The sequence below is a fragment of the Oryza glaberrima genome, chromosome 3 (genome assembly GCF_000147395.1).
Source record: "Oryza glaberrima chromosome 3, OglaRS2, whole genome shotgun sequence".
Lineage (NCBI taxonomy): Eukaryota > Viridiplantae > Streptophyta > Magnoliopsida > Poales > Poaceae > Oryza > Oryza glaberrima.
Window position 1 is genome coordinate 28,540,753 of NC_068328.1, and position 15,826 is coordinate 28,556,578.

At 41.6% G+C, this 15,826-nt stretch overlaps 2 protein-coding genes across 3 annotated transcripts; one reads left to right on the top strand and one right to left on the bottom strand.

The window, feature by feature from the left end:
• The first annotated feature begins 1,372 nt into the window (after positions 1-1,372).
• Positions 1,373-3,814, top strand: LOC127767144 (actin-1). The gene is made up of 5 exons (XM_052292375.1): positions 1,373-1,472; positions 1,933-1,999; positions 2,083-2,476; positions 2,726-3,339; positions 3,421-3,814. The coding sequence occupies exons 2-5, from the start codon at positions 1,940-1,942 to the stop codon at positions 3,484-3,486; spliced, it is 1,134 nt and encodes a 377-aa protein (XP_052148335.1). The 5' UTR covers positions 1,373-1,472; positions 1,933-1,939; the 3' UTR covers positions 3,487-3,814.
• An 812-nt stretch (positions 3,815-4,626) lies between these two features.
• LOC127767143 (protein FAR1-RELATED SEQUENCE 5-like) lies at positions 4,627-9,942 on the bottom strand. Of its 2 annotated transcripts, none has more exons than XM_052292372.1 (4): positions 9,830-9,942; positions 8,854-9,004; positions 7,976-8,235; positions 4,627-7,365 (listed from the first exon to the last, which is right to left on the bottom strand). In XM_052292372.1, the coding sequence occupies exon 4, from the start codon at positions 7,317-7,319 to the stop codon at positions 4,962-4,964; it is 2,358 nt and encodes a 785-aa protein (XP_052148332.1). In that variant the 5' UTR covers positions 7,320-7,365; positions 7,976-8,235; positions 8,854-9,004; positions 9,830-9,942; the 3' UTR covers positions 4,627-4,961. The 2 variants fall into 2 exon arrangements, with proteins under 2 accessions (XP_052148332.1, XP_052148333.1); XM_052292373.1 differs by having other exon boundaries at positions 4,627-7,391.
• Between the last annotated feature and the right edge of the window lie 5,884 nt (positions 9,943-15,826).

Genomic DNA, 15,826 nt, shown 5'->3' on the forward strand with positions numbered 1-15,826 from the left:
CTATGTCTGGTGTTTCATTTTATTTGCTTTTAAACGAAAATTGACTGCCAGATTCAATATTTAAGGATCGTCAACGGTGTGCAGTTACTAAATTCTGGTTTGTAGGAACTATAGTAAACTATTCAAGTCTTCACTTATTGTGCACTCGCCTCTCGCCACATCACCACATATGTTATTCACGTCTTAAATTTGAACTACACATCATATTGACACAATATTTTTTTTAAATAAGCGATTAAAACCTAGCTTCTATGTCAACAATGGTGTACATAACCAGCAAAGTTTAGGGAGTAAAAAACATTGCCTTACACAAAGTTCGCTTTAAAAAATAAAGAGTAAATTTTACTTTGGACCACCCTTCAACCAATGTTTTCACTTTAGAACGGGTAATTTTATTATTGTCACTTTGGACCACCCTCAAATCTTTTTTCCATCTACATCCAATTTATCATGTCAAAGAAATGGTCTACATACAGCTAAGGAGATTTATCGACGAATAGTAGCTAGCATACTCGAGGTCATTCATATGCTTGAGAAGAGAGTCGGAATAGTCCAAAATAAAACAAAGGTAAGATTACCTGGTCAAAAGTGAAAACATCAGTTAAAGGGTGGTACAAAGTAAAATATCGGTAATAAAAGGTGGCCCAAAGTGAAATTTACTCTTTTCTACTATTATAAAAATTGAGGATGTTTTTGTCGGTACTTTGATACGTCATTTTTGTATGAGTTGGTTTTTAAGTTCATTCGCTTTTGGAAATGCATATCTGTATTTGAGTCGGGTTTTAAGTTCGTTCGCTTTTGTAAATACAGAGGGATTTGTATAAGAAATATCTTTAAAAAAACCCATATGCTAACTTGACATAATTTTCGAGAAAAATATATATTCAGGCGAATTCTCACAATGAACAATAATAAGATTAAAATAGCTTTCCCCCGTTGCAGTGCACGGGTATTTTTTCTAGTAAAAATAAAAAATAAACTTAGACTCAAAACATTTACAAAAACAACCCCTAAAGTTACTAAAGCCCAAAGTGCTATCCACGATCCATAGCAAGCCCAGCCCAACCCAACCCAACCCAACCCACCCCAGTCCAGCCAACTGGACAATAGTCTCCACACCCCCCCCCCCCCCCCCCCCCCCACTATCTCCGTGAGTTGTCCGCACGCACCGCACGTCTCGCAGCCAAAAAAAAAAAAAAAGAAAGAAAAAAAGAAAAAGAAAAAACAGCAGGTGGGTCCGGGTCGTGGGGGCCGGAAACGCGAGGAGGAGGATCGCGAGCCAGCGACGAGGCCGGCCCTCCCTCCGCTTCCAAAGAAACGCCCCCCATCGCCACTATATACATACCCCCCCCCCCCCCCTCTCCTCCCATCCCCCCAACCCTACCACCACCACCACCACCACCTCCACCTCCTCCCCCCTCGCTGCCGGACGACGAGCTCCTCCCCCCTCCCCCTCCGCCGCCGCCGCGCCGGTAACCACCCCGCCCCTCTCCTCTTTCTTTCTCCGTTTTTTTTCCCGTCTCGGTCTCGATCTTTGGCCTTGGTAGTTTGGGTGGGCGAGAGGCGGCTTCGTGCGCGCCCAGATCGGTGCGCGGGAGGGGCGGGATCTCGCGGCTGGGGCTCTCGCCGGCGTGGATCCGGCCCGGATCTCGCGGGGAATGGGGCTCTCGGATGTAGATCTGCGATCCGCCGTTGTTGGGGGAGATGATGGGGGGTTTTAAATTTCCGCCATGCTAAACAAGATCAGGAAGAGGGGAAAAGGGCACTATGGTTTATATTTTTATGAATTCTGCTGCTTCGTCAGGCTTAGATGTGCTAGATCTTTCTTTCTTCTTTTTGTGGGTAGAATTTGAATCCCTCAGCATTGTTCATCGGTAGTTTTTCTTTTCATGATTTGTGACAAATGCAGCCTCGTGCGGAGCTTTTTTGTAGGTAGAAGATGGCTGACGCCGAGGATATCCAGCCCCTCGTCTGCGATAATGGAACTGGTATGGTCAAGGTAAGCTGTTTGGATCTCAGGGTGGTTTCCGTTTACCGAAATGCTGCATTTCTTGGTAGCAAAACTGAGGTGGTTTGTGTCAGGCTGGGTTCGCCGGAGATGATGCGCCCAGGGCTGTCTTCCCCAGCATTGTCGGCCGCCCTCGCCACACCGGTGTCATGGTCGGAATGGGCCAGAAGGACGCCTACGTCGGCGACGAGGCGCAGTCCAAGAGGGGTATCTTGACCCTCAAGTACCCCATCGAGCATGGTATCGTCAGCAACTGGGATGATATGGAGAAGATCTGGCATCACACCTTCTACAACGAGCTCCGTGTGGCCCCGGAGGAGCACCCCGTCCTCCTCACCGAGGCTCCTCTCAACCCCAAGGCCAATCGTGAGAAGATGACCCAGATCATGTTTGAGACCTTCAACACCCCTGCTATGTACGTCGCCATCCAGGCCGTCCTCTCTCTGTATGCCAGTGGTCGTACCACAGGTGAGCACATTCGACACTGAACTAAAAGGCTGTGAGGATGAATTTTAATTTTGACATTCACATGTAGATGAGATTTAGTTCTGCAATCTTCAATTGTCATACAGCAAGACTATATAATAGCTTTCAAAATAAAATCATAGGCAGTTCTCATAAATGGAATCATGTTTGAACATCCTAATTCTGTTGGCATGGAGTGCTTTGACATTTTGATGTGCTACAGTTGTGAATAACTGAATTTCCTTTTCCCAGGTATTGTGTTGGACTCTGGTGATGGTGTCAGCCACACTGTCCCCATCTATGAAGGATATGCTCTCCCCCATGCTATCCTTCGTCTCGACCTTGCTGGGCGTGATCTCACTGATTACCTCATGAAGATCCTGACGGAGCGTGGTTATTCATTCACCACAACGGCCGAGCGGGAAATTGTGAGGGACATGAAGGAGAAGCTTTCCTACATCGCCCTGGACTATGACCAGGAAATGGAGACTGCCAAGACCAGCTCCTCCGTGGAGAAGAGCTACGAGCTTCCTGATGGACAGGTTATCACCATTGGTGCTGAGCGTTTCCGCTGCCCTGAGGTCCTCTTCCAGCCTTCCTTCATAGGAATGGAAGCTGCGGGTATCCATGAGACTACATACAACTCCATCATGAAGTGCGACGTGGATATTAGGAAGGATCTATATGGCAACATCGTTCTCAGTGGTGGTACCACTATGTTCCCTGGCATTGCTGACAGGATGAGCAAGGAGATCACTGCCTTGGCTCCTAGCAGCATGAAGATCAAGGTGGTCGCTCCTCCTGAAAGGAAGTACAGTGTCTGGATTGGAGGATCCATCTTGGCATCTCTCAGCACATTCCAGCAGGTAAATATACAAATGCAGCAATGTAGTGTGTTTACCTCATGAACTTGATCAATTTGCTTACAATGTTGCTTGCCGTTGCAGATGTGGATTGCCAAGGCTGAGTACGACGAGTCTGGCCCATCCATTGTGCACAGGAAATGCTTCTAATTCTTCGGACCCAAGAATGCTAAGCCAAGAGGAGCTGTTATCGCCGTCCTCCTGCTTGTTTCTCTCTTTTTGTTGCTGTTTCTTCATTAGCGTGGACAAAGTTTTCAACCGGCCTATCTGTTATCATTTTCTTCTATTCAAAGACTGTAATACCTATTGCTACCTGTGGTTCTCACTTGTGATTTTGGACACATATGTTCGGTTTATTCAAATTTAATCAGATGCCTGATGAGGGTACCAGAAAAAATACATGTGTTCTGGTTGTTTTTGAGTTGCGATTATTCTATGAAATGAATAACATCGAAGTTATCATCCCAGTATTTTCGCATGAATGTTCTTTTCTTCTGTCTTGTGCATCAAGTGATCTAGTGCATGGGAGTTTGTATTGTGATGTTCGACATCACGTAACTTCCACTTTGCCTTTGCTGTTCGATATTTTAATGACATGTCACACACACTTCTGATACTTTTCTTTCTTGGCTATTGTGCCGGCATGATGCAAGATGCATCACAGCATCAGATATATTCTCATCGTCAGGCTTTAGCAGCACACGAGCACGCTTTGCCGCTTAAAAGTTGTACGGCGCAGCTTAGACATCCCCTGTAGAAGTGATAATCTTTTCACTTTTCCTTAAACAAATTGAGAGGGGAAATGGAACCATGTGGATCAGAGAAGCTTTTGTTTCTTTACACAAGAATATTTGGTACAGTGGGGGTCCTATGTTCGTGGGTTCGTGGCTTGGCTGCCTGTCTTCAACCAAGTGTTTTCAGTTCAACATGTTAGCGTGTAGAAAGAGCACAATTCTGTTTATCTCCAAGGTAAAATGTGGCATTCTGTTAAAGAACATGATCCTGCCAATTTTTTAAGTTTCAATGGAAGAGGAATGTAAAGCTTTCTATGGTTTGTGTACACAACACACTGGAAGAGGAGTGCAAGCTTTCTATGGTTTGTGTGCGCGTTGTGTGTCAGCACTTCAATTTTGTTAGAAAATGAAAGAAAAAAAAGGATGATCATGCTTATAGTAAATCACTCTTTTTCCTCGCCTTCTGTACGTTTTGACTTGACAAGATTTTAAAATCTGTACATGACCTTTGTTTTTAAATTACTTTATGTATTTCCATCTTTCAAGTCATGCAGATGTCATCACAAATTGTTACACCAATCACCAGGCTGGCTGTTTATATATTATCAGACCAGGCTATATAGAGTATACCATACTAACTGTTCATATTATCTGGAAATCTTGCTTGCTACTTGAGCGGTAAAAGGGTATAGATATGAGGTTAAGGAACGAAGCGGCAGCAAATCGAGGCTCTCTCTGAAATCATTTTTACATCTACAAAAGCACATTTTAACCTTTTCTAGAACACATATGTTACTTAGAAGCAGGCAGTTCATGCAAAATTTCATCGACAAGATAACAAGGGCGGCACTGGAAGAGTTATCTTTTACTCAATCTGTATAGCATCAAAGTTCATCGGATTGTACATTGGCTAAAAGTTTCCTGTTTCATTTGAACCACCTCAGCAAAAGCAACCTGAAGAGTTTGTTGTGCAAAGGTAAAAACTTCCCCAGACGTTGATCCTTCCCTTGCATATCTAAGGGCATCACGGTGAAGCTCACTGTACCGCAAGCATTCGTCCAACACAAAGCCATTCTTTGCTTCTTTTGTCCACCGTTTCAATATGTAAACATCTGGTATGGTGCGTACATCAAGGGCCAAGAATACTCTTAGTATATGCCGGCACAAGATACCACAACTCTCAAACTTGCAGCAGCTGCACTTAGCTATATTGCCAGAAGTATCATACCTGACTCTGCATGTGGCTTCAGTATCCTCCTTTGTGACACTATACACAGCAATCAACCCATCATTGTCAAGACTAGAGATATAATAGCCTAAAGATCCAATGAATTCTTCCTCAAGAATGTTGAACACAGTTGTTGTGTATATTTCTGACACTTGTTTCATCATGTTTGAGGGGGTTCTTAGGACAGGTCTGGTAAAAGATGTGGCCAGATCCTCCACAGCTTCTCTTTCTGACCAACCGGCCATCAGATGCTCAAACAATGAAATGAAAACTGGTAAAGCTGTTCTTCTGTTGAAGTACTTCTCAAAGATGTTTCTCAAGCTTTCAGGTCTCTGAGATGCTGAAAGATCAGCAGTAAATACACCTTTGAAATATACAGGAACCCATTTTTGCCGAATTCTGTACAGAGACTGGAGCCATGAGTTGTCATGCAAGTCATACTTATCAAGGACTTTCTTCCAACTTAACTCAAACATTTCAATTGTTTCAGGCTCATTGATGCACACATAAAATTCTCTTTCAAAAGAAACATGCCTAAAATATATGTCAGCCAAAATGTCCTTGGATCTCTTTAATATGTCTGCAGTAAAATACAGATGGTGCGTTTGTGGAAATATTTTTGCTATTGCTGAACCAATTGCTTCATTATAAACCGTTGTTAGTGACGTAGGATGGTGTGAACCCATTGCTGCAATCCAGTTCTGAAAGAGCCAAATGTAGGAAGCCTCCGTGAAATCAGTTAATAATGCACAACCAAACATTTCACGTTGCAAGTGATGATTGACACCAGAAAACATAACTAATGGCAAAAGGTCATTATTCTCAACAAAAGATGTCTCGAGTGTTACGGCATCTCCAAAATAGTAATACGATGTTCTTGCTTTGGCATCAGCCCAGAAGGCATGGGTTAAGCAATCATTTTTCTCGACTTGAAATGCATATGAAAATGTGGGATTCTCGGCATTCAGCCGCTTGAAGTATCCAAGAAGCTTTTGCGTATCATCCAACCCAAATGCATTACGGCGTGGTTCTCTTATTTCTTGATCATTTGTCGCCTGCTTTTCAAAATTCCTCCCTAGGTCTGCTAGAGGTGAATTCAAGGTTGGAGCAACTGAATTCTCTCGAAGAACACTACTTTTTGCAAGAACAACTACCTCACTGTTTGACTGAATGTAGTGCACCTTGTTTGGTACATTGGCCAGCTCATGTGTATGTGCCAAGAAAAGCTTCGAAACAACCCATTTATCTTGATCCTTCTTCACTATCTCAAACATCGCTTGGCAACCTTCCCTTGGAACACCCCGGTTTCTCTTTCTCCTGTTCTCATTTTCTTCGCACGGTGTAGCCCCCTCCCTTGTGCAAACAAAGCGCCGCATTACAAATGTCTCATCCTTTGGTGAACGGCGGGATAATCTGATACGTACATCAAAGCCCATACGGCTAGCATACGCATAGTAGAATGTTTGGGCAGATTCATAAGAAGGGAATTCCATTCCTGCAAAAGGTTCTAGTTGTGCATATTCTTCAGGCGCAACGTATCTCACTATGCTTGGAGCTGCAACAGCATGATTGTGTTCCTTGATGAGCTTGATCACAACCCACCGCCCATAATATTTCTGACTAACCTCGATCATCGCATGGCAACCCTCCCTTATTATTGCACGCTTTCTCTTTCTCTTGCCAGTGTCAGTTTGCTTCTTGTGGTGGAAACCTTCCTTTGAACACACAAAACGGCGCATGATAATAGACTCATCATTCCTTGAGCGTCGGGACTTGCTAATGCGCACAGAGAAACCTACTCGACTAGCATAAGCCATGTAGAACACCTTTGCAGCCTCTTCTGATTCAAACTCCATCCCAACAAAAGGTTCACTATTTTCCAGATTCGCTTTGCTGGAAGTATTATTCATGTCAACTGGTTCACTGTTGACATCAAATGCCATCTGATTTTCAGTATAATCATCATTAAGATCAACAAGATTGTCCCTCAACAAATTATCTTCACTCGAGGCATTGTCCATCACAAAAACTTTTCAACAGTGCCGACCCACACATTAACCAGGAAGTCTGTTTCAAAAATGAGGTCATATACTCTGGAAAAAAATGGAACAGCAGAAGTCTCTTTGGTAACCAAAATAAGCAAAATGCTCACTGGAAAAATAAGATGAACTGGCTAATTGCATAAATAAAAGAGATACTACTTTTAAATTATTGCTCATAGCTATTGGAGGCTTCAGGGTGCAACTAAATAAATTTATGAAACAACTAGGTGTCATCAAGGAAACCTCCAATGGCTTTTGCTGTCTGAGAATATAACATTGGCAAAGATAAGAATACACAGATCTAGGTTTTCTCAAGGTGGTTAATAATCATACGATGTTAGTCAGATTCTAATTGCATGGAAATAAGGCATCATATTGTAGAATCAAACTATGAAAAGGCAAAACCACATATCTCATCTGCTTTTAAGTCTGGCAAATTTTGTGTCTAATTGTCATTCAAACAACAATTTCATACATGTTTAAGCACTTACCATTGTGGTATGGCATTGAGCTCCAAATAATTTAGAGCCTCCACTAACATAGCAAATTAATAGTCTAGGTATGGTGTGAACATGGACAATTTCTAAAGATTGTATACACTATCCAAATATGCTATGGATTAAAGATGGACTAACCAGCTCAGAGCTACAGGTGCTCAGTAGTGCGAGTTTTAGTACTGAAGTGCTGTGGTTACAGCCCTTCAACTGCAAAGTGATCCAGTTATTCTTCCATTGTCCTTCAACAGAGGAGCTTGCATGGTGCAATATGTTCCAGGACCCATGACCACAAGGAAGCCAGAGAGGAGTATGAGCTGAGGGCAATCATTGCAGTGGATGCACCTGCTCAACAAGATCCGGTGACCAACAGGAGCGTGTCTAGTTACCAGCGATTGGACCTGATCAGAAGTAAACTATATGAGAGAGTAGATTAAGAGGCCAAAGGTAGCCTAGCTTTTCTATCAGTCACGCGATAATGATATCAAGACCAAACTGTTACCCAATGAAGGTAAATAGATGCTAGTAAAAAAACAGCAGCATGCAATGATTTTTGTAGAACAGTTGGATGGCGTTATAAAGCCTTAGTGTATCAACCCGTAGACTGGCATTATGCCTTACACAAATGATAACAAAATATAGAGAAAGCACATAGTATTACTGAAGGCCCAGATCAAAGTAAGACTAACCCCCATCCTGAAACGGTAGCGTTTAAAAAGAAGAGCATGATTTCCCAACATGAGAAATTAGCAAGGGACTCAAAACTTAGCACACTAATAAGCAAACCAATGCAAGTTATCAATTTATAAAAGCAGTAATCGCCACAGACAATTCTATTTATAATAGTAAGCAACATCTACATATACTTTCTATTTACATATCAACCAAAAATATAGAAAATTAATTATAACTTCCCTCTCCAGTTCACAAAGCATTATTCAACACAGTACATACTATCATGCGTGATCACCAAACCCACGCAAATTCAAGTGCAAAATTCATAACAGGAAGAATGTCACCTCTTCTCAGGACGCCAGCACCTCCGCACTGTGCCACCGAGGGCGGGGACGCAGCAAGACGCCGCCACCGGTTGGTCGTGGACCTCGCCTCCGATGCACGCCGCCTCCGAGCCTCCGCCTCGCCTCTGGGTCACCACCGCCGACCCAAGCCCTGCCCCAATATGCCCACAGAAAGAAATGAAATGAAATGAGAAGAAAATGTAGATGCGCATATAATTACCCTACTTATTATAACATTTCAGGCTCAACGAATTTGCATCCTTTTTCCAGCTTCCTACAAAATCTGTTTTACATAATTTACACATGATTAAGTTCCTGCAGGCTTTGCTGCCTGAATTGATGTCTGAATGTTAGATACTTTTGGGAGCAATATGCCGATATTCATTACTAAAATATATACTGTACTACCTATATGTAAGCATGCCTAGCTCTTTTTTTTTTTCCTGAAGGCAAGTCACTAGCTATATGTAGTATATATATTGACCTCAATTTGGTGAAGGTTACAGAAATCAGAAGTGTATATGTAACTTATGTGAAATGTCTGATGATGATATGCGATATATCGGTCTTTCTCTTTATAAGCACACAGTTTCAAGACATCCAAGCTCAATCTCAACCTTCCCTGAAAATGGTTTCCAAGAAATGCAACTCCCTCCTCCATCAGTCCGACCACTGACCGGCGACTTGCTGAATTACAAATTACCAGTGGCGGATCTAACATAGGACATGGGGGGGTTCAGTTGAACCCCCAAACCTTTTTGGGAGCCATCAAACTGTCATTAGTATTAAGGTTAAGGCAAATTTCTAGAACAGAAGCTAGGGTTAACGCAAGTTCGAGAAAAAGGCCGGCGTGGGTAGAGTGCGAGAGAGAGAGATGGGAAAGAGGACGGATGCGGCGGAAGCAGCAGGACGAGCGACGGCGGCGACCCTGCTCGCGCGATGGATGGGGATCGGCGGTGGCGGAGGATGCGCTCACCAGGATGCGGCAGGACGAACGACGGCGGCGTGCTCGCTCGCGGGATAGATGGGGATCGGCGTCGGCGGAGGCGGAGGCGGCGCGCAAGGGCAGAGTGACGACTGACGAGGAGGGGGGTCACTCATATCTTAACTTAGGGCTACCGGATAAAACGGGCTGAAAGAAACCAAAATCATTTTCACATCCATATTTTTCCCCCAAGCGAAATCGAAAATGGTAAATTCTGGAAATAAAAACAAAAATCAGAGACCGAAAACTGAAGAATGTCCGTACAAATCGGAAACCGACGACAAATAAAAAAAAGAAAAATAGTCAACGGTATCACGTGAAAATGGAATAAGTGGGTAAAGCTTCGTTCTTATCTATTCGCCTTCTCTCTCTGATTTTGCGTCTTTCTCCTTCGCTTCTCCTATGTAGCCCTCCTTTTTCTCTCTCCCTCCTCCTCTATGTTGTAGAGAGCTATGCAGGCATAGCGGCATCAAAGCAGTCCCTCGAAAACGGATCCACTCCCCTTCACCCTTACTGTTGGATCTACCCCGAGTGCACGTTGGTTACAAGGTCCTATTGCCTCATCCTCCGTCTCATGCTTTTGAGGCATGGGCACCCATTAGATCTAGCTCCCATGGCAGAAGGAGACAACCAGTAAGGAGGGAGGTTGTCGGGAAGTATGCTAACCAGCGTGGGCTTTTCGACCTCCTTATTCTAAGCGCGTTGCTGGTGGTGATGGAGGGGAGTGACCAATGAAGCTTCTGGATTTGGAGCTTTCATTGGCGGCAACGTGATGGTGAGCCATCATGCTCATTGCTGGAGTGTGTGCAGGTATGTCGCGCTATGTATTATTCACAGTCGGTACCTCGTAGGTACCATATCTAGTACATCTGGTATCAGACTTGATAACTATAGGTACCATACTTAGTAACTATGGTATCATGACTGGTGCCCATAAGTATCAAACCTGATACCTGATACCTGCGAGGTGCGAGGTATCAAGTATCATGGTAAGCTGCGAGGTATCATGGCTGGCTACGAGGTATCAGATATCATGATTGGTTGCGAGATATCAGGTATCATAGCTGGCTACGAGGTATCACGCACCACACGCCTTCTCTCCTCTTCTCCCTTCCCCTCGGCTCAATCCTTGTTCCCTGCTACTCTTCTCCCTTCCCCTCGACTCGATCCTTGTTCCCTACTATTGCCGCAACCGATGTCACTCTCAGCATCGCCAAGCGTTGGTTCAAGACGTGGGGAGCACGATACCAAAGAGGATCTTGGAGGAAGAGGGCATTGCTGCTCCGGCTAACCGCGGCGGCGCTCCGCCGATGAGGTATCGCGCGCGGAGGCGCGTGAGACCGAGGAGGATCTGGTAGGGGAAAGTAACGAGGAATCGTGTGGACAACATGTGACACGATTGGAAAGATATATTAATTTATCGAGTGTTAATTATCCCGTGACTTTAGTCTTGCAGGTATCCCGTGCGCTAGTTGTCCTCAATAAAAATGTTAAACTATATAAACATATTTTTAACTTGATACGTATAAATAAATTTGAACTTATACTATATCAATTATAAATTAACTTCATTTAGCCACACACTCAAGTTAGAGATTTGATTGAAGAGTTAATCAGTCCCTAAACTGTGGGTCAAAGTAGAGACATACCCAATAAATATCAACATATTTAGAATTACGATAATTATTATATTATAAATAAACAGTAATTTTCACAAGAATACTGAAACAATCGTTATAATAGCAAAATGATTTCCATTTGTTTACCATTTCTATTTCCGTTTCGATCGATTACCATTTCTATATGGCTCGGCTAGTAGAAGTCGGAAACGAACGTCGGTCAGCCGTGAATATTTATTACTGTTTTCACCCCTAATGAGGATAAACCACACACGACATAGGCATCAAAATGGCGAGGGTAATTTCATTTCTTACATAGGCATCAAAATTTCGACATGGTGTGGACGGGGAAATATCCTTGAGGCACCCATCACGATTCTTAGGCATAATTAAGCACTGATACTTGGCCACCTGGAAATATGAGATATTTATATCTTTTCTAACCTTTTTAAATCGTTTTACTCCTTTTTACATAAATGTTATTTAAACTAATATTTTTAATCAAATAGATAAATATTTTTAAATAAAAATTAACATACTATCATAATATATTAAATGTTTATTTTAATGAAACTAATTTAATGTTGTAGATGTTAATAATTTTATATAAACTTGGTCGAACTTAACTAAGTTTGACTTTGTAAAAAATTAAAATGACTTATAATATGAAATGGAGGAAGTAGTAGTAATCGTGACATATTAATATTATTATTTAGTAATATTTCTTTTACATTAGTCACTAGTAATTACTATGCATCAAGTTGTTTAACTAATTTTTAGAATTTACGAGATTTTTCCTCAACAAACTATAGAACTCTTTCAGATAATATTCAATTCTATGTATCGTCGTATAAATATCTATAGTTTATATGAATAAATTAGAATACATTAGAGAGTGGTAGAAGTATTTTATTGGCACGCTCTCCCTGCCACGTCAGCGTCGGCCCACCACGATGGCAGGGGACAACACCAGAAATGTTGGTGCCGTCTCATTGGTTCATGGCACTAGCGACTCTGACGTGCAAAAAAAAAAGTTATAGGATAAGTTTTTACAAGGGTCTATTTGTGAAATAAGTTTTTAAAAATGACCAAATTGTAAAAATTCCAAGTAGAGTGGTAGAAGTACATTTTAAAAACAATACACTCCCTGTATTCCAAAACATAGATATTTCTAACATTTCGTGGTGACGAAGATCCTAAATACATCGCATCTCCACAACCCTCACCTCCTATCCACCGACATAATTGGCATAGTTTTATAGTAATATTATGTGGAACACTCTACAATTAAGTATTTATATTTTAAAATAGAGAAAATAATAGAAATATTACTGACAATTTGTCCATCCTCTAAGGCCATCCCTGACCCTACATGTCATCTAGTACCCATAGCTTTAAATCCACTGTTACATAAGAAAAATCTAATGTAACAAGAGAGTTAATGAGCATAGAGATGAAAAGATGAAAAATCATTTCTTATAAGAACCCATTTCTACACCAGAAGCAGGAATGAAAATAAGAAAAATATGTGAATAAAAAGAGAGAAGTCTATTGGATATATATAGTTTCTATACTTAATACCATAATACCTGTATGACAGGATAAATGTAGAAACTAATAAATAGTTTTTGGGTTAAAAATAGTCTAAATATTCGTGACAAGGACTGTGCCCTTGCGAGGCTACAAGAACATCAAACCGGTATAAACAAGCATTGCTCAATTCCTCCAGCAATGTCGACAATATCTAACCATGTAATCCTACACGCAGCTGTATTTATAAGAGTATCGACGCATATGATGTCGATCCCAGCTCAACTCGAGCCAAACAAAGGGGCCAATTAATTAATTTTGAGATCTCTGAATCTCAGACATGACCTCTCTCTGGTCAGCAATCTTACGTTGACAAATCCGAGTTTTTGCAGGTTAATACGAGATGCATGCATGCGTGTGTGTGCAGGATGCGGCAACTGCCAACCACGATGACATTCCGAAGAAGCCACAGAGGTGGTGCAACGTATCGAGATGAGATCTCCCGTGTACTCCCCCATACTCGTAAAGAAGTCATTAAAGATAATGTTTAAGTTAACCTTTAAAAATATAAATCACGAATGACTCTCAAGTTGTTGAGTTTAAAAATATAAAAATTATATGAATAAATTTGTCTGGAGAAATATTTTCATAAAAGTATACATATATCACTTTTCAATAAATATTTTTATAGTAAAAAGAAGTTAAAGTTGTGTTTTAAAGAACATGTCGCTGTCGCTGCCCAAAACGACTTTCTTTACATCGGACCACGTGAAGCTACTAACTTTAAAGGCTGGCTGTGTGTGCGTGCAAGCAAGAACGTGCTTCCCTTGTCACGTCTTGCTGCCACCTCCTGGCGATACACACAGGAGATGCATGGGCCAAGGAGCAACACACGTTCAGTGTATCTCGCATTCTCGCTTAAATCTTGATTATGTTCTTTAGAAGAGGATCCTTAATTATCTCTCTTAATTAGGTTCTCTTAAAACGACACAGGGGCTGTTAATTCCTTTTAAATTTGAGCAAGCATCTGTAGTAACGTGCTGTTGTGATCCCACCCATTCTATAGAATAATTTGTCCACATATAGAGGTACCACATCACAACAATATTTATTAATTATGCTCTAAAAAAACAATATTATCCAGAAACTAAGAGGGGAAGAAAACATGTGTTATCACAGTCTGAAAGAAAAGAAGGCACTAGATAGATAATTAGTAGAACAGTTGAAGGACGCGAAATGCCCTGTTGAGATGGTTGCAAAGTCACGTCTTAGCGGTTTAAGCTTTAGATCAAGCAGACAAAAGTCCCTACCGTCAACAATTTCGTTTCCAAAAGGTGCCCTGTTTAGAACTATTACCCTCCAACCTTCCAGCTGCGTGTGCATGAATGCGTGATCCGTCGGCCACGATTTCTACCCCATATCCATCCATCTTGTTGGTACTTGGTACTTCTAGTACTGTGAATCTGTGACTGATAGTGAACGCTTCACAGTTTGACACGCTAGAACAGTAGCAGTCATTTTGGGCTGATTTGGTTTGAAGAAAAAACTTACCATACCAAAAATATTGGTATTTTAAACAGTAATTTTGGTAGTGTTTGATTTGCTATCAATACTCATCAATAGCACACAAATATTATCAAAATATTAATATTGGCAAAAACTTGTCCATGATTTAACATTGCTAATAGTTTAACATGGTTACAATGCAAACAAACAAGGGAAAATCCTACGCGCCGTGCCCGATCGCAGCAGAGAAAGTTGGGTGCCCACGCCTCCCGCGCTCTGCCGCGTCTCCCATGCTCGTGAGCCGCCCCCACCAAGCGCCCCACCACAGTCACCTTTGCAACAAATTATATGTATATTACGGAAACGCTCTATTAATTAAAGGGAATCCATTTTTATTTTTTTCCACCGATAATATTTTAGCTAGTATACTCGTAATATTTTACTATGTAGAATCAAATGTTACAGTGAATTGGAACACTATTTCGCAATTTGCTAAAACATTGTTTTTATATAGATTAAAACAACATCTGATTTCTTGAAAACTGTTTGTTTTATACGTTGTAGCAAAATGTCCTATGAGGTGATCTGGTTGTGTTTCAGTTTTTTAAAAGGCTAAAATATTTTTATCTACTTAGTAAAATATATTCGATTTACTTGATAAAATAATATTCTGCACCCGATTTATAGACGCCTCACCAAACAAGCCCTTTGTACTTCTCCGAGCTAGAGCTAGTACTAACCACTTCCCATGTGGCTCATGTTTGTCACCAGCGGTCAACACCGAGCTAGTACTAGTACCTGCCTCCCTTCCCATCCGAGTCAAAACTCAAAAGGCATCCGCGGCGAAAGGCGGTCGCACTAGCTCACCAGCTGCCGCTGCAGCTCGCCGCCCGGTTCATCAATCAGCAGCACGTCTTTCCACCTCGCGAAAAGCTCACCTGCTGCCGCTGCCGATGCCTGCTTTTACCACCACCAATTCACCATCCGGATCAGACAAAGCCGCTTCGTGGCAAAATATTTTACCGTGCTGCTCCTAGATTCCAACGAGAGTTTTCCAAATCGTTTTAGGTGTTGTTACCGTCACTGACTTAATAGTTACCATAATAATATCATAGTTTATTAAACCGTCTTAGGTACATTTATTGTTACCGTCGCTCCAAGATTTAATAGTTACTATAATAATAGCATAGTTTATTAATCCGTTTTAGGTACGATTATCGTCCTTCACGGTTTAACGGTTATCCTAGTAACCACATGATTGGTTACCGTGAAAATCGTATAGTTATCATGATATACTTAATAATTAAGAAAATTATCATACATGATAACCACG

What these genes read in the sequence shown, in the direction of transcription:
- LOC127767144 (XM_052292375.1), top strand. Translation starts at nt 1,940, where the DNA reads ATGGCTGACGCCGAGGATATCCAGCCCCTCGTCTGCGATAATGGAACT. An exon ending in TGCCAGTGGTCGTACCACAG is followed by an intron (nt 2,477 to 2,725) that starts GTGAGCACATTC and finishes TCCTTTTCCCAG; the next exon opens with GTATTGTGTTGGACTCTGGT. An exon ending in CTCTCAGCACATTCCAGCAG is followed by an intron (nt 3,340 to 3,420) that starts GTAAATATACAA and finishes TTGCCGTTGCAG; the next exon opens with ATGTGGATTGCCAAGGCTGA.
- LOC127767143 (XM_052292372.1), bottom strand. Translation starts at nt 7,319, where the DNA reads ATGGACAATGCCTCGAGTGAAGATAATTTGTTGAGGGACAATCTTGTT.